This window comes from Juglans regia, chromosome 1, assembly GCF_001411555.2.
Source record: "Juglans regia cultivar Chandler chromosome 1, Walnut 2.0, whole genome shotgun sequence".
NCBI classification, from domain to species: domain Eukaryota; kingdom Viridiplantae; phylum Streptophyta; class Magnoliopsida; order Fagales; family Juglandaceae; genus Juglans; species Juglans regia.
Window position 1 is genome coordinate 39884657 of NC_049901.1, and position 17431 is coordinate 39902087.

Here is a 17431-nt window from a genome sequence, read left to right on the forward strand (position 1 = left end):
ATATGACACTACCAGCAGCGGACAAGGTAATCAATCAATCTAATATTATTACTTTACACTCTCATCTTCATTATTGTTTATCATCTTCTTCTTCACAATACTGACTTAAGCATCAAAGGATCAACGGATCCTAAGGGCCCCCCTAAGTTACTGTGCAGGTGATCACTCGTATACTGAGGGCGTGAAGTTGCTCAGACCCACGAAACATGACATTAACAACTTGAATGGTCGGTTCAAGTTGATTTGAGTGGGTGTCTTTTCCTAGATCTTTACTATCCAAATTAGCAGGCAAGGATAAAGAAGATCAATGAGATGATGATCTGGGTGCAACCCGGTTTCAAAAACCCGGGTTAATCCGGATACAGATCCAGATTTGACACCCGGATCCGTGGGTATACCTCGAATACAATCCGGATGAAAAGTCTTTTTACTAACAAAAGTTACAATTTTAGTAGTAATAAATTACATACTATAAATAGAAAAATTCTTATCTTTACTTTTTCACACACATCTTCGCTTTCTCTCTTCTGCATCGGGAGCAAAGCTTCTTTAGTAAATGGTTTCTTTTGATTGTTTTAGCAAATGATCAACAAGAGAAGGGATTAGTTAGCTTCTTGTTTATGATATTAATTAGCTAGAGCATGGGATGGAATAGAAACCAAAAAGCTGTGATATTATATATATATATATATATATATAAATATATATGTATGTATGTATGATCTTGAGTCACAACAATCTTTCTAGCTAAGGGTATGTTAATTCAAGATTCTTTGAGTTTGAAATTTGGTATTCATACTCTTAAGATTTATTGAATTAGAAGAAATTCTCCTTAAATTATGGCAGAAACACTCGCGGGAAATTCTTTATTGAAATTAGGCGAGATTTTGTTTCCTATTACAATTACAAAAATATAAAAATTGGCATGAGTTGCTGCACCATTAGGCTGAGATAATAGATCAATCCGTAAAATCGCCTTTTATACTTTTATTATTCTTCCCCCCCCCCCCCCCTCTCAAAAGAGTGGGGAGGGGTGGCAAGTATATTTTTTTTATCTAGGCGTGACCATAAGAACCTCCACTTGCTGTAACATGTTTAGTTTGAGTCATAGCTACTAATCTCCGGTGGAGCAACCTGTCACTGCAACCCCACCAAGTTACTAGCATGGAAAGGCCCTCAAGACTTTGGTTCACAAGTTTTACTAGGGCAAGTCATTTTGAATCTGTGACCTCGGGCAAGGGAGGGAAGAACGATCCCCTAGTCTTTGCCAACTGAGCTACCACCTTGGTGGTAGTCCTGTACAAGAAGCCCGATGGGCTGAGCAACCCGCGTAACCCGATTGGACCCAATCCGATAAAGTTGGGTTGACATAAAAATTCAGTTTCGACACCATCGGACTTGATGAATGTCGGGCCTTCATTTGGATCCCAGCTATTAAAACTCATTTTTAAGCTTCTCTTTCACTTCTACATGAAGCCCTAGCCCCTGCCTCCTTATCCTTGCCATTTATGCTCCGTTCCCCTTCCATATGACTTGGTTTTGGATCTACGGAGCAAGCCAAAGACCAATAGTACAAGAGCGAGATGGCGTAGATGAGGATGGCGGTGATCATCGGTGCGCAATTCCTTCCAGATGTGGCGGGACTCGAAGCGGGTGGGGGAGAGGAAGGCAATAACCTCAAGGTGGTAGACGCAGGATTTGATGGGCTGGACGTAGAGGGAGAGGGAGAAAAGGAGGAAATAGAGGGGGAGGGTGGAGTGGGCAAAGATGGAAACGAAAAGTTGTTTGTTTCGAAGGAAAATATTGAGGGAAATGAGGAGGGTGGAGAGGGGAGGAGGGAAACATCAGGGACTGGGGTTTTGGAAGAGAACATCGTCCCTTTCCAACATAGTTTCCGTTTCCTCGGCCCTCGTATGCGAGTCACAGGTTGACTAGATCATGGTCATTCCAAGTTTTTGATTGGTTGGAGCTCTGTTCTTGGACTTTGACTTTGCTTTGGACATCTTTGACTCTGTTCTTGGATTTATTGATGCTAATATGCCATACATTTGAGATATGCAGGAAGCTGTTGTCATACCACCGCATGTTGCCTTTGCCATAAGACCAAATCCTGGATTTTCAGAATTTATCCGTTGAGGCCATCACTGCTCCAAACTTTTTAAAGCTTAAAGAAATGATCTATGGTGAAGAATGGTATGTCCTGTCTCTTCTTCTGGTTCTATTTGCTTGCTTGATGTAAGCACTAGCTGAATTCTATGCTAACAAAAATATTTTAATCAAGTTGGTTGAGATTTATTCTTCTCTTCATAAATCATAATGCCACAAGCTGAATTTTGGATTGAGTTTGCAAAACCAAATGCAAGGAGTTTGTTATTCATCCCCATAATCTTGTTGATCTATATAACATACGTTTTTCTAACTTAACTAGTATTGTATCTCAGATTGTGGCTCAAAGTTTGTATCATAACTTTGTTTTTCATTGCAGGGCAAAGGATGAAAATGCTTTGGAACTAGGTTTTGCAGCACTTGACTTCACTATCCCTCATTTAATCCTGTCTTCTTCTATTGGAAATGGGCTCAATTTTGTTGCAAAGTTCTCGTATTCTATCGATCTCACTTTTATGGGTTCTCAATGCTGTCAATTTTTTTTAATTATTCTTATATAAAAAAGGGGGTTCGACCCGACCCGAATGGTCTGGTTCGGGTTGGTGCATTTCGGGTGATTGGATCGGGTCGGGTCAGATCCAAACCTGACTTGTTCTGGCCGGGTTGCAGGCCTACTTGGTGAGTTGGTGGTATGCACTTCTATTATTCACTATTAAATAATAACAATTAAAACATAAATTACTTTCCTTACTAACTTTCTTCATTTTTGTTTGAATAATGCTAGGGACTGAAAATTGTGCCCCTAATATACAGATAGGTGCAATGACTTTTTTTTTTCTTTTATTTTTCAATGCATTTGTGTGTTTTTTTTATATTAAAAAAAACACAAATGCTTTGGAAAAAATAAAAAACTAATACCTGTTGGTACATTTAGGGATCATTTTTGGTCCTCCTAGCAGCACCCTTTTTGTTTTCATGTCAATTGTGAATACTGTAAAAAAAAAAAGAAAGAGAAATGATACTTGCAGTCGTGAGTGCGTAAGCGTCATGCAGTTACTTTGAAAAAGGTGAATAAATATGGGACCCATATGAAAATAAATTAATTTTTTAATAGTGAATCTCACTCTTTTTCAAAGCGACTGCACGGTACTTACGCATTTTACGACTGTATATAGCATTATTAAAAAAAAAAAAAAGAGAAAATTTAGGGCTACAAAGCAAAAAAATGAATTTCTCAGTCTCCCTATATTCATGTGCTATCCCACCAATTAATAATGTAATGTACTCTCCCTTATGGTGAAAAGTTGGTGGTTACATTATTGAGACTTTGAGAGCTTTATTAATTTTGGTTGGTGCAAAATAAATGTCTAGTTAGGTAATTATTTAATTATGTCTCGATTGATATGCTTTTTAACTTTATAATATTTAATATTTTCAACAGTTCTTCATGATGATTTCATCAAAGTGCTTGTCATGACCTAGTGTTGTAGGATAAGGTAACGATCCACATGACATGAATGTTGAAATTCTTTTATTTTATTTTATTTTTTTGATATTGTGCAAATTTAGTGTAATCCATCTGTACTGTAATCATCCCGTCGTTTATGATTTCATTTTTCTATTTTATCCTTTACACTCTCATTTTTGTTAATTCTGGTTTGGATTAGAATTACGATCTTGAGGCATCATATATATATATATATATATATATATATATTTTTTAAGAGAAATACAGGCCAGAGCATTTTTATTGACATATTAGGAAATACAAAGTTTGTCTTCCATTACAGAGCTCGTAATAAAGGGTGGAGCTTCTTCTATCCAGATATGCTCTTCTTCCAGTGATAATCCAAACTTGGCAAGTTTGTCAGCCACTTGATTGCCTTCTCTATAAGTGAAAGAGATACACCATTCTGGTCTTCCTTGTAGAACCTCTTTGATGTCTTCAATGAGATGACCATACCAAGTCCAGCAGTTCTAAAGCTCTCCACAGAGATAAACACTCAACCACAACAGGATGGGAACTGAAGCTTTTTGATGTGCTAAGACAAGCCAGTACCTCACCTTCCTATTCTCCCCCCATCTTGTGATTTCCCCATCTTGTGATTTTTTGAGTCAATTGATGCATCCCAGTTTGCTTTGACGGTGCTTATTTCTGATTTTTACCATCTTCTTGTAGCTCTAGAGTCATCCCTTGTAAACGCGACTGGGAAGTTACTGCCTCTTGGTATTCTTCTAGATCTATTCTTGCAGGCCACCACAGTTGGACTAGAAAAAGGGTCATTGAAGATATAGTCATTTCTTCTCAGCCATATTTTCCTCGTGGTAATATCCATCCATTCCACATCCTCCCGCTGCATTGTTGATCATTTGTGGGAAGCTGCATAAAGTCCTTTTTTGTGCTAGGCCATATATGAACTTAGGCATCCTATTTAGAGTAAGATATATATGGGTTAAATATAACCTGCCTCTTATCTAAATTAAAATAAATTAATTTTAGTTGAAATTTAAACTTACATTTATATTGATAACTAGCAATTAGGGGTAGCAACATAAATGGGTGGGCAACCACCCCTCCTACACCTCGCCCCTGCTTGGGTGGGGAGTTAGCTTTTTCCCCCACACCTTGTCCCTTCCCCCATATACTCCTTAGCCTTGTTCGTTCAACGGACGAACGGAACTTGCCCCTAGTGATATCGTTAATCCAGATCTACGCATGGAGCCATGTGTAAAAACTGGCAAATCTGTGGCTCGACTGCTCCTCTATTCTCAAACTCGAATGAAAATTGAATCAACTAACCAACGAAAATCCAACAAACCAACCAACAAAAATCCAACCAAACTTAGTCAATTTTGCGGCCATGGGTCTCTGAAGAAGAACAAGAAGGAGATATAGAAAAAGATGACGAAGACGAAGACGACGAAGAAGAAGACAAAGAAGGCAAAGAAGACGAATATCTAACTCAATTATCTACAAATTCATGTTTTACAAGGATCTTCAAATTATTATGTTTACGAGGTCAAAAGTTGGACATATGTTTCTCTTTATATTTGCTTGACAGTTTGCTAGGGTGGAAATCCCGAGAATCACTTTTTCATCAGGGTTTGGATGCTCTAAGTTGTTTGCTCAAACCCTAACTATATACAGAACTATATTCACGACTCCTAAGGTGTAAAGAGATGCTTGAGCTGCAATATTAATTGTATTCTAGAGAGAAAACTTTAAGGAGATTTATTGAGCAATCAATATTGATTCTCCCTTGATAAACAATCATCCATCAGATTGTGCTCGTGTTCGAGTATTGCTGAGTCTGTTGGTGTGGACATATTATTTGGTTGGAAAGATTTCCAGAGCTGTCGTTAATGCAGAGATCGAGTTGGTGCTTGAGGTGAAATTATTGAAATGCCAGTTGTCTGAAGCTGCTAGGGGAAAAGATTGAGTGGGACACTCGTGGTGTTGCAAGCCAAAATTATTTACTTCAGGGGTCTTGTAAGTGTTTCTAAATTGATTATAATAAACTTCAATTCTATAGTAGATTTTAGGTGGTGACTTACACTCGGAGTGGTTTTAGATTTTGAAAACGTTTTTCAAATGAGTTTTCATTTCGTTACCAAAATGATGTGTTGATTATTTTTTGTGATATGATTAATCGATTGCTTAGTTAAATATTTCAATAAAATTGAAAAATACCAATTAACCACTCTCTGAGTGTATTTGGGATTTGAACTACTGATTTTTTAGATGAAGTAGAAGACGACGACGAAGAAGAAGAAGAAAGAAGAAGAAGAAGAAGACATAAAGAAGAAAAAGAAAAGTAGATGAGACAAGGAGAAAAAGAGGTTGTGAGTGGGAGGAGAAGAATAATCGGGAGAAGAAGAAGAAGAAGCGGACGGAGAGGATTCAAGAGCAGCTGAAGAAGAGGAGAAGGGAAGATGAACTGTGAATCAATTAGATTTTTTTTCTTTTTGTATTTATAGGTGGGGCAGACGAATATCCTACTTGGATCCCATCCCGTTCTTTTTTAAGAAAACTACCTGCCCTACCCTTCCAGTACCATGCGGGTTGGGCGGGACACACAAATGAGCCCCTATTACCCCCATCCTACTAGCGATCGATTTAAATAATATGATATATATCGACTTAACCTTTTGAAATAAGTCGTGATAATTATTGGTGATTAACAAAAACCTTTAGGATCTGATATCTATTATATTGTTAGTTAGGTATTGTCTATGCACTTAAGCTTATCTTTCATGTTTGAATTATCTCTAAATAACTTAATCCTTCTACGTGTCCATTGTAATCATGTTAATTGCATCAAACAAATACTCCAATAAAGATTTACCTTTTGGATGCCAAGAGCCTGATGACTTGGTTCTCCAAATGGAAAACCAGAGTTTGAAACCCCCCACCCTCTTGTATAAAAAAAGCGATTTACATTTTGGATAATTTTCGAATATAAAACTTGACTCAGATCTAATACCTAGAATCTAAAAAAGGCATTGATATAAAATAAGAGCATTTTTCACAGGCTAGATCACCCTCTCCAAACAATACAACCAATAAAATAACTATTTGTTGGTACATTGGAAAATTACAACAACTTTCCTAATTTACACTTATGCATGTGTATATAAGCATTTGATGGAATTTTCTTGTTAAATTATCCAATATATTTGCTGAAGATTTCTTATTAGAATATGTGCATTCTCAAGATTAGAAGAGACATTTGTCCGGACACCCCAAGCTAATAATAAAAACAAAAACAAAAATGTGGAGTCATTTGTGGCTCTTTTAGCTTGATGCTAAACGAGTATGTTGGCATGCATATATATATATGTGTGTGTGTGTGTGTGTGTTCGTTCTCTTTTATAGGGCTCATAGGTTTTTGGAATGTTTCGTTGGATTCCTCCACTTGTAGTGCCTTTCGCTATTCTTGTACTAAATTATTTTATTTTTTTACTTTAACATTCTGTGCCCTTTTGCTATTCTTCTTCTCAACTCATTATTTTTTCGACTTTAACAACATGGTAGTGCTAGTAGTTGCTTTGCTATTTTTCCATTTTTTGACTTGTAGTATTGGAAGTTTATTGTATTTTATCAATATTCTCTGGTATTGAAATCTTCTGTAGACTAGGGCTGGAATTTATCACGAAATGAAGCATTGATCATGAATAATGTTTTGTCAGATTTCACTATTCCATGAGTAGTGTCGTTGACTGGATTTTCTTCTACATTTTCTATTTTACTGTCTTCTTTTGGGGTCAAAATCTTCACCGAGGTACGAATAGGGATCTTGTGCTTCTTCACTGAGTCATGATTTTAGCATAGCTTTAGGAGTGTGAGTCTACCTAAGCTTTATTAATGACTCATTTTCTTGTTCTGGACTTTCTTGAGATGATCTTGAGGATGTTGGAGATGTCTCCTTTTGTTGTCCTTCAATTTGTAACAGGGCTTCTTTTAGAAGATCTGAAAGGTCTTCCTTTGTATTGACTTGGGTCATGGCTAAAGCCATGTCTGTTTAGGGTCTTGCTTTTTCTGCAAGGAACTTGAACTGGTTTGTTGGTGATGTGAATTCTTTATCAACTTGGAGGACAACAAAAAATTGTTTGATGGCTTCTAATATTCCTTTGGGTAGATTTCCATGACGAGGCCATAGGTAATCCACCATCTTAAAAATCAACTTGAAATTTTACTTTTGAAGGAGTTTTCAAAATTTATAACCAAGAATGATTGTAGGTCTTATTTTGGTAGAGAATGACTTTGAACCATCTTTCCATATAGTCATAATAACTACGGTCTTGTAGTTTTTTGAGGACGGATGGGTGAGTTGCCTATATTTGTTGGAAAATTATACTCAAAATGTAAAACTTGTGCAATGCTATTTTTCGACGAATGGGGTTTAACTTATCGATGGTGGGGTTGAAAACAACTGACTTACTTTGTTCAAGGATTGACTCGTAATACTTGATAGATTTGGCTGCATGAAATGAAACAAAATAAAATTTCGTAAGATAAAAATCTTTGGCTAAGTCTCTTGGATCTTTTATGTGACTTGATCGGATTCTATTCTGTACATGTTACTTGTATATTGCTTAAGAATGTATATTGATGGGGTCTTTGGGACATGAGGCATTCTCTGAGCGTTTGGTTGACTTTCGAAATTCACAACCTGATAATATATATAGGGTAATGTAGTTCTACCGACAATGTGTACCGAATTGGGTTCTAGATAGTGTATTGTGTTTTTTTAAAGCATGTGTGTATTTTTTTAAATACTAACAAAAACACACATAAATGTTTATAAAACAAAGTCTTCGATACACTTTTTCGGCATGCTTTGTCGGTATACTTTTTCAGATAATGCTCCCAACATGTACTTCTGAGTTTTGGGTGTGCCCTAATGCATTTGAATTTTATTTTAAATACTTTTTTAACATTCTTAACTATTAAGAAAAAAAATACATAATTTTACTAATAATCACTTTCTTAATCATTTCCTTTCCATATATATATATATGTATGTAAAATCTTAAACTGGATCTTATGCAAGTCGGCTGTTCCATAGGGCGAATTAGGCGGTTGCCTAAGGCCCTGTAGTGAAAGAAGCCCAAAAAATACTAAAAGTTAATTATTAAAAAAATTATCTAAACTAAATGATGTTAACCTTGAAAATTGAAAAAAAAAATCAATTCTTAACTCTACGGTAAAAAAAAGACGTTGATAGGCTTTATATAGATTCTGCAATTTCACTTAGAAAAGTCAAAAGTCACAATAAAATCTCAAAACAGATGTTCCAATCTATTTGTCAAAAAAATTTGAGAACATCTCAAGAATTCTCATTTTATACCTGAAATTTAGAAATTTTATTTCATCTCTCTTGTACTTTAGACTCTAGTCTACAGTCTCTAATTTCTAACTATCTTGCATCCATTTTGCTTGTACTTGGCCCTGGCAGCCTCTTCCATTGTTGCATCGCACTTGCAGATGTTGAGCGGCATCTCTATTGTGCTATGGTCAATGAAGGTAAAAGTAAAATTGAAAAATTTGTGTTATATATATAGTACAATTTTGTGGCAATAAAACAACCACGTGACTTGTCTTCTAGTCTCTAGAACATCCTTTATTTTCTGTTTTTATTGTCTTCTTCAAGACTTTAACTGACCATGGTGAACATAAATTTCACAATTGAATTCACATGCCCACGGGTCACGTATTCCTTGACTTTTTTTGTCAATTCTTTTTTTCAACTTATATAATGTATAATTTATTTCTTGATTTTGAATATTAATATTAATATCTTTTATTTATTGTGTAGATTAACAATTTTATATAAAAGTGGTGCTCATATGTTTTATAAAAGTGAAGTCTATTTGCTAAACCATATTCTATTGTTTTATGTTAATATTTATTTTATTATAGAATATTCATAAGTAGAGTAAGAATATTCTAACCATATTATTAATTGAGAATGAAATATTAGAAGAATTTGAATATAAAAATTTAATTAAAAATTTTATATCTCAAAAAATAAGAAGAATAATTTTTAAATAAAAATATACTTTAATACAAAAAAGATGTCACATTTTATCTTCTTGACCTAGACCTCAAAATCTATTGAGCCGCCCTGATCCTTTGCGAAAGTGTATTTTAGACCCTCCAAGAGGAGGGAGACACCTCCTATTTTTATTGTTCTTATCATAAACTCAACTACAACCGATAAAAGTTATTTTTTTCATCTTCCTTCTTACCACAGGCCCATGAGCCTCTCAAAATCCCTTTTATACAATATTTTTAAAAGCAAGCAGTGTGGTAAATTTGCATTGTGGAAGTTTCTGGTGATACTGGAGATGGAACATAGGTTTGTTGACACTTCTTTTTTCTTTTCTTTTTGACATTTCGGTGTTTTTAATCAGTTTTTGCTTGTATTTTTTTTTATTTTCTATTTCTAGAACATTTGCAGACTGACGAGCTCTTGAGGAGATCAGATAGAGAGAGAGAGCTTTTTTGAGGAGAGAGACAGACGGGCGAAATTAGTCATTTCGAGTATTTTTGCTCTCGTCATAAATTCAGTATATGCCACCCTCTTGCTTGAGAGTGTAAATCCTCTTTACAATAAAATTCAATTCATTTCAATTTAATAATTGATGTGACTTATAATTTTTTAACTTTTTATAAAAAATTAAATTCATTTCAGTTTATTTTATACTTTCAATTTAAAAATAATTAAATTCATCTCAACTTAAAAATTAAATATATTTTAATAAAACCTATAAAATATTATTATTTACAATTTAATTCAACTCAACATCTAAACGTAACCTAAAGACACCTCATCCGATCTGGATGGATTTTGTGTGTGTGTATATATATATATAAATATTTATCTCATCAATTATTATTCACCACTTCACATTTCACATATTATAAAAAAACTTTCACAATATATGAAAAATATCTCACGCTATGAAAAAATTATAAGTATAAAGTGTAGAAATAAATAGTAATTAATGACTAGCCTTCCTCATATATAAAATATGCATGATGTGACATATTGTGATGCATAATATTGATTTTTTTTAATATAAAATGCATCTAATGCATTACATCTTATAAAACAATTCTCACATTATATGAAAAATACTCCACGCTCTATGAAAAAATTATAAATATAAAATATAGAAATAAATAGTAATTGATGACTAGCCTTCCTTGTATATAAAATATGCATGATGTGACATATTATGATGCATCATATTGATTTTTTTTAATATAAAATAGATCTAATGCATTACATCTACGTAACCTCACCAGTTTGTGAACTTTACTGTTATGAAATTTCTTTGAAAACATAGTTATGCTATACTAATATTTAGCAAGTGACCTGCGAACTCATTTAATTTGTAAAGGATCGATCTGATTGCTAATATTTACGGAACAATAAGAAGCAGATTGTGCTTGCACTGCAAGGATCGATGGGTATCAAAAGAAAAATAAGCATTGCATTGCAGCAACGCTTACTCGGAGATCAATTAGGAGGGAATTGGCTTGGAAAGGAGTCTGAGGACTGGAGTAGCAGTTGGATCTCCAGTTCATATTCCGTATGACTCTCCCGTATATCTGCCAAGTACTCAACTAGTAGTACTACTGCATCATCCCCAAACAATTTTTTTGATAATCATCTTTTACGGGAGATAGGATTAGTACATATAGGTCTCTTCATGGGTACTACCGCTCTCGATCCCATTATTCCTGAAAAATTGATATATGATCTGACATGATTCCTCGATCCCTAGCTGATTTTTCAAAACTAAATCATGTGGGTATATATAATTTCTGAAATGAAAATGAAATTATGATCCATGCATCCGGCATTAATATCCATCGTTAAACAGGGCTAGTTTATCACGTTTAGCATGTGCTTTTACTGTTTTCTAATTATTTAATGAATGCAAGCTGTGCCCCAATATAATTATTGATTTTACTGTTTTGAACTTTAATGCAAGTGGTGATAAATAAAGAAGCAGGTGGTTCCACCATTCAAAAAATCTCCTCTTATAGTAAAATAAATTTCCCATCATATCTTTCTTTTTACGATCGAGGAGTACTGCATGATGTGATATTCACCTAATTAATTGTTTAAGTGCCTAAATTTCTATTTCATATAAAAGCATCTTCACTTCTAATGTTTTTTAATATTAATGTTTTTTAATATAAGATCAATCCTTTTACTGTATGGGATTTGGCAAATATATATAAATATATAATTCAATTCACTGCCACATGCATCATGCATGTATAAATATTGTAATTAAAAAAATTTACGGGTTTAACTCATCTCATAAAATCAATTTTGTAAAAGAGGATTATTCATTCTTTATAAACATTACAAGAGAAGATTGTTCATTCTTTATAAATACTACAAGAGATGATTACTCATTTTTTATGAACATGTCCAAGACCTTGTCTACAGGTAATGTGAGATTATTCCTCAACACCATCTCTGACGTGCTGGCCAACATTATTCTTGGTTCTTGTCACTGGATAAGTAATGTAGGTCCCCATTCATTTTGTGACAGACTCTAATACCATGAAGAAATTCACAGGCGTAACTCATCTTATAAAACCGGTTTTACAAGAGAATATTGCTTATTCTTTATAAACATGTTCAAGACCTTATCTACAAACAATGTAAGATTATTCTTCAATAGTAATTACATCGTTCCTTTAGAACTATATATCTATATGCAGCCAGATCATATAGGTAAATAATGTTTTAATTTCTGAGCCCATGTGAACCATGTTGTTCTTCACTTAATCATGGCTACATTAATCAAATCAAATATATAATCATTTGAATAATTTATCTCTCGGCGAACAGGAGATCATCATTGTTAAATTAAACTATATAAACCTGCATCCACAACCACTCGAACTCTCACAAGTACTACTGCAACATACCAATAAACCCTAGCTAGCTAGCAATGGAGGTCACTACTTCTTGGGTTGCTGTTTTGGCCATGGCAATAATATTGCTAGCTGCTCTACTCCTTTCTTTCTCAAAAAATCCCTCCTTTCGATCCCACAAGTACTTATTAAAACCTCCACCAGGTCCCAAGCCATGGCCTATTATAGGCAATCTAAACCTTATTGGCCCACTCCCTCACCAATCCCTTTACAGGTTATCACAAGAATATGGACCAATCATGCAGCTCAAGTTTGGTTCCTTCCCGGTTGTGGTTGCCTCATCTCCCACAATGGCAAAGGAGTTTCTGAAAACACATGATCACATCTTTGCCTCTAGACCCCAATCTGCTGCTGGGAAGTACACCAGTTACAACCATACCGATCTCACATGGGCACCTTATGGACCATACTTGCGACAAGCGCGGAAGCTATTTCAGTCTGAGCTATTTAGCTCAAAACGGCTGGAGTCCTTTGAGTACATACGTGTTGAAGAAAGGTGTGCTCTTGTTTCACGCCTATGCACATTTTCTGGGAAGCCAATCAAGGTGATAGAGCATCTCTCGCACCTCACGCTAAGTGTCATTAGTAGGATTACATTAGGTAAGAATTATTTCAAAGAATCCGAATCCGGAACTTCGACAGGGTCGACGAAGCTCGAAGAATTCCAAGAGATATTGGATGAGTTGCTTTTGCTTAATGGGGTTTTAAACATTGGAGACTGGATACCATGGCTTGATTTTTTGGACTTGCAGGGATATGTGAGACGAATGAAGGCTGTGATGGAAAAACTTGATCAAGTTTATGACCATGTTCTTGATGAACACAAGGCAAGGATGGGAGGAAAAGGCTTTGTGCCAAAGGACATGGTGGATTTATTGTTGCAGATGGCTGATAATCCTAGTGTTGATGTTAAGCTCACTTGTGACAACATCAAGGGGCTCATACAGGTAAACCTTAGACTCTTTCTTTCTTTTAATGTTGAGTAATGCTATTCATTATCATTTTCATATATATATATATATATATATTTCATAATTGGAGAACTATTTATTTTTTCTTTTATCTATCAATTATGTCGTGCAACATTTGAGGGATAATAGAAACATGATCATGCGTAGCATTAAACTTATTAATGTTATTCCTTGCTTGGCTAAAATTTTGGTGAAATCCCTTAACAAAGTGAACATAAATGTTGTACTAGCTAGCGTATCAGAGCATCATTGCATTTACAAGTGGATTCTTATTTTCACTATGAAGTCTGCAGAACTGTTGGTCTCCTTGGTTTCAAATTAGATTGATGAAAATTTGATGAAAAATCTTGATTCTGATCATTAATATCAGGATCTCATAGCAGGAGGCACGGATACCTCTGCCAGCATGGTGGAATGGGCAATGTCTGAACTCTTGAAGCAACCACACCTTATCAAAATAGCTAATGAAGAGCTGGATAGAATCATTGGGAAACAAAAATGGGTAGAAGAGAAAGATATCCCACAACTTCCCTTTATTGATGCCATTATGAAAGAAACCATGAGGAAACACCCAGCTGCTGTATTGCTTGCACCACACTTAGCTCAAGAAGACTGTAAAGTTGCTGGTTACGATATTCGTAAAGGAACTAGGATCTTCATAAACGTATGGGGTATGGGAAGAGACTCTACAATATGGGATGCACCTAGAGAGTTCCGCCCAGAGAGATTCTTGGGAAAGGCTATTGATGTTAAGGGAAATGACTTTGAGCTATTGCCATTTGGATCGGGAAGGAGGAGGTGCCCTGGCTATAGCTTGGGACTAAAGATGATCAGCTCTACTTTGGCTAACATGCTGCATGGATTTGAATGGACATTACCAGACAATATGAAGCCAGAAGATCTGAGCATGGAAGAGGTTTATGGTTTGATAACACATAGAAAATTCCCACTTGTTGCAGTCGTGAAACCTCGACTCGAACCTCATCTTTATTAGTTGTCACTTTAGGTTTTATCATGACTTATCCACCTTAAATGGCTTTCTATTGTGTATGGTTCTGTAATAGCTTCCCTTCCTACTTGGAGAGTGAGCTGGTAATCTTAAATTGATTCTAAATGTCGTCGTTTTCTATATATACAAGTAGGGGTGGGCAAAATCTCCACCCATTCCGACTCCATCCGAGCTCTGATGACATGACTCTGTAGTCGGAGGTTTCGGAAATTGGAGCCGAAGTTAGAATAACTCCGAATCTCCCAGGCCAAGAGATTCTGTTTTATGTCTTGCAAGAATAATGTAATCAAAAGATGTTTTGGCTGTTTACGTTTATGCATAAGCTAGGCTTATAAATGATAATATTGGGTATATATTTTCTACAAACATGATAAATCTATCTCTCTACCTATAATTGTGCTAATAAGAATTACATAGAAAAGTGATCGATCTGAATGCAGCATGCATTCTGAATTTTGCATTTTGCCAACATGGCCAACATGCAATTGGGAAATGTTGGAGAAAAGTGTTCAAATATATTTTTTTCATGCTACCTCATATGACAAGTTTCTACATCAATACCGTGTTTGATGTTAGAGTATTGATATTGGTTTCATCAAATTCATTTCTAAAATTTGATGAAAAGTATATGTTTTTTATAAATCCAAAACCTCCCTAGCCATAACTCCACATTAGATTAGCTATTGGATTAGTTAAAATAATAATATAATATTATTTTTTTAATAATAATATTTTTAATTTATTTTTTTCATATTTTACAATTACACTAACTATATATTAATTAATAATTTAATTTGATACTTAATTATTATTTTCCAACTTAAATATACTGTGTCTCAAAATTGGAAAACAATAATTTAAGTAAATAAAATAATAGTTATAGAGATGAACAAAGGGTCTTCAAATATGGAGATGAACTTAAATATGTTGTAGCTCAAAGTTAAAGATTTATGTGTATACTGAATTCAATATAGTGATTTGAAAGACAAACCTTTCAAATTTTGATGAAAAGCAGCATTTGAAGAGGCTAATATTAGTGCTCTTAATAAACAAAACTTTAAAATAAAATTGTTCTTATTCCAATCGTACCGGAGCTCGAGATCAGAGATGTATGTGTAGTTATGTCTATTATGACAAATGGGGGTTTTAAGAGCACTAATTAGAAATATGAGATATAAGAATAAATTTGGGTAATTGCTCAAAATATCAAGATTTAAGTGGTTTGGTTTGGAAAAAAGAAAGCTACATCCACTAGTAAAAATGATCAAAAGTAATTCACAAATCACAAAGATGGAATACAACATATCAGTGGAAACAAATTAATCATGTTAAATCAATTAAACTTATACATACTGTAATGCCATATTAATTAAATAATCAATTATCCTAAAAATTTTATTGTTTAAAAGTGATAAATTTAATTATTTAATTATATTCTTAACAATATTTTCATTTTCATGTATCAAACAAAAGAAATTAAAAACTAAATAAATAACAATATTTCCCCCAGCAGTTTTTTGTATAAATAATGCTACAAATCACACTTTAAATATTCGTACTTTTATAATTATGGACCAATTTTTTTTTATTTTATTTAAGGAAAAACTCTATAGAGAATGTTAGTTCATCACAATAGAATAGTAGGGGAGTGAGAGTCTGCATGGTCGTAGAATTTTCCTTTTTCCATGATTACTTTGCTATGTCAATAATAACTGCGTCCTTTTTTTTTTTTTTTTTTTTGTGAGATGACCGTATAGATATGTTATTAATATAATTATATATAAGATAATGTTATTATAATTTATAAAATAAAAGTTTAATCTTCAAGATGAAAATTTAAATGATCATATACTTTAAACATAATATATATATATATTAAATTATTAACAACATTTTATCATAAGAAGTAACACTTTATTATATATTTTTTACATTTAAAAAAATCAGAAAACTGGTCCGGACCAGTAAAATCGGAGGTACCGGTTTAGGAAGGTAATTGAGACGTAATCGGTTTTGAAAAATGCAAAACCGGTACATACCGGTTCGGTCTTAGATTTTGTCCAAAATCGGACCAAATCGGACCGGTTATACCCCTATTCCCACACGTCGCCTTGCATGGGGTAGGGAGTAGAGTTTTCACCCCCGTCCCCGAGATGCGGGGGCGGGGTGCAAGGCGGATCCGCCTCGCCTTCGTCTACTTAAAAAAAAAAACTATATTTTACTTGACTTAAAAATTATTTCTAAATCTAAAAGTAATTAAAAATATATTTTAAGACTCAAATTATAAATTTAAATTTTGTAAATATGACTATAATTTAAAAATTATGTAATTTTTAAATTTACTAGTGCATATTTTGTACAAATTATAGTGTATTAATTTTTAAACTATATTGTTCTTAAATTTGACAGTGTATATTTTGTGTACAAGTATAACAAATTATAATATATATTTATATATACACAATTTGTAAAATATAAATATATATATTTATGTTTATATGTTTACATATATATATATATATATATATATAAATGTAAGCAGGAGCGGGACGTGAGAAATGTGGGGCACCACCCGCCCCCGTTGGGGGCCTTAGATCCTGGGCGGGGTGAGGTGGACTGGGGTGGGGCAGCGGGGCCCTGCGCCCCACTGCCCACTCCTAAATTCTCTGTCATGATTATGTAGCTTTTGCCTTTTATTGGTGAGATTTATCTTTGTTAGTACTATCTGTATAATTCTTGACCTAAGTGCACTAAGATTATTTGCCTTTTATTGGTGAGATTTATTGTTATAATATCGTTCATCTTCCTAGTAGTTTTTTTTAGTTGATTTGTTTGTGTTGTTTTCTAGACCAAACTTCAAGAGATAAAATAATTTTT

General features: G+C 34.1%; 1 protein-coding gene across 1 annotated transcript; it reads left to right on the forward strand.

The window, feature by feature from the left end:
* Positions 1-12563: 12563 nt before the first annotated feature.
* On the forward strand, positions 12564-14871 carry LOC108992658 (trimethyltridecatetraene synthase-like). Its single transcript, XM_018967263.2, has 2 exons — positions 12564-13521; positions 13916-14871. The coding sequence occupies exons 1-2, from the start codon at positions 12592-12594 to the stop codon at positions 14537-14539; spliced, it is 1554 nt and encodes a 517-aa protein (XP_018822808.2). The 5' UTR covers positions 12564-12591; the 3' UTR covers positions 14540-14871.
* Positions 14872-17431: the final 2560 nt, after the last annotated feature.

Coding starts and splice junctions, on each gene's coding strand:
- LOC108992658 (XM_018967263.2), top strand. CDS start 12,592: ATGGAGGTCACTACTTCTTGGGTTGCTGTTTTGGCCATGGCAATAATA. Junction 13,522..13,915: donor ACATCAAGGGGCTCATACAG/GTAAACCTTAGA, acceptor CATTAATATCAG/GATCTCATAGCAGGAGGCAC.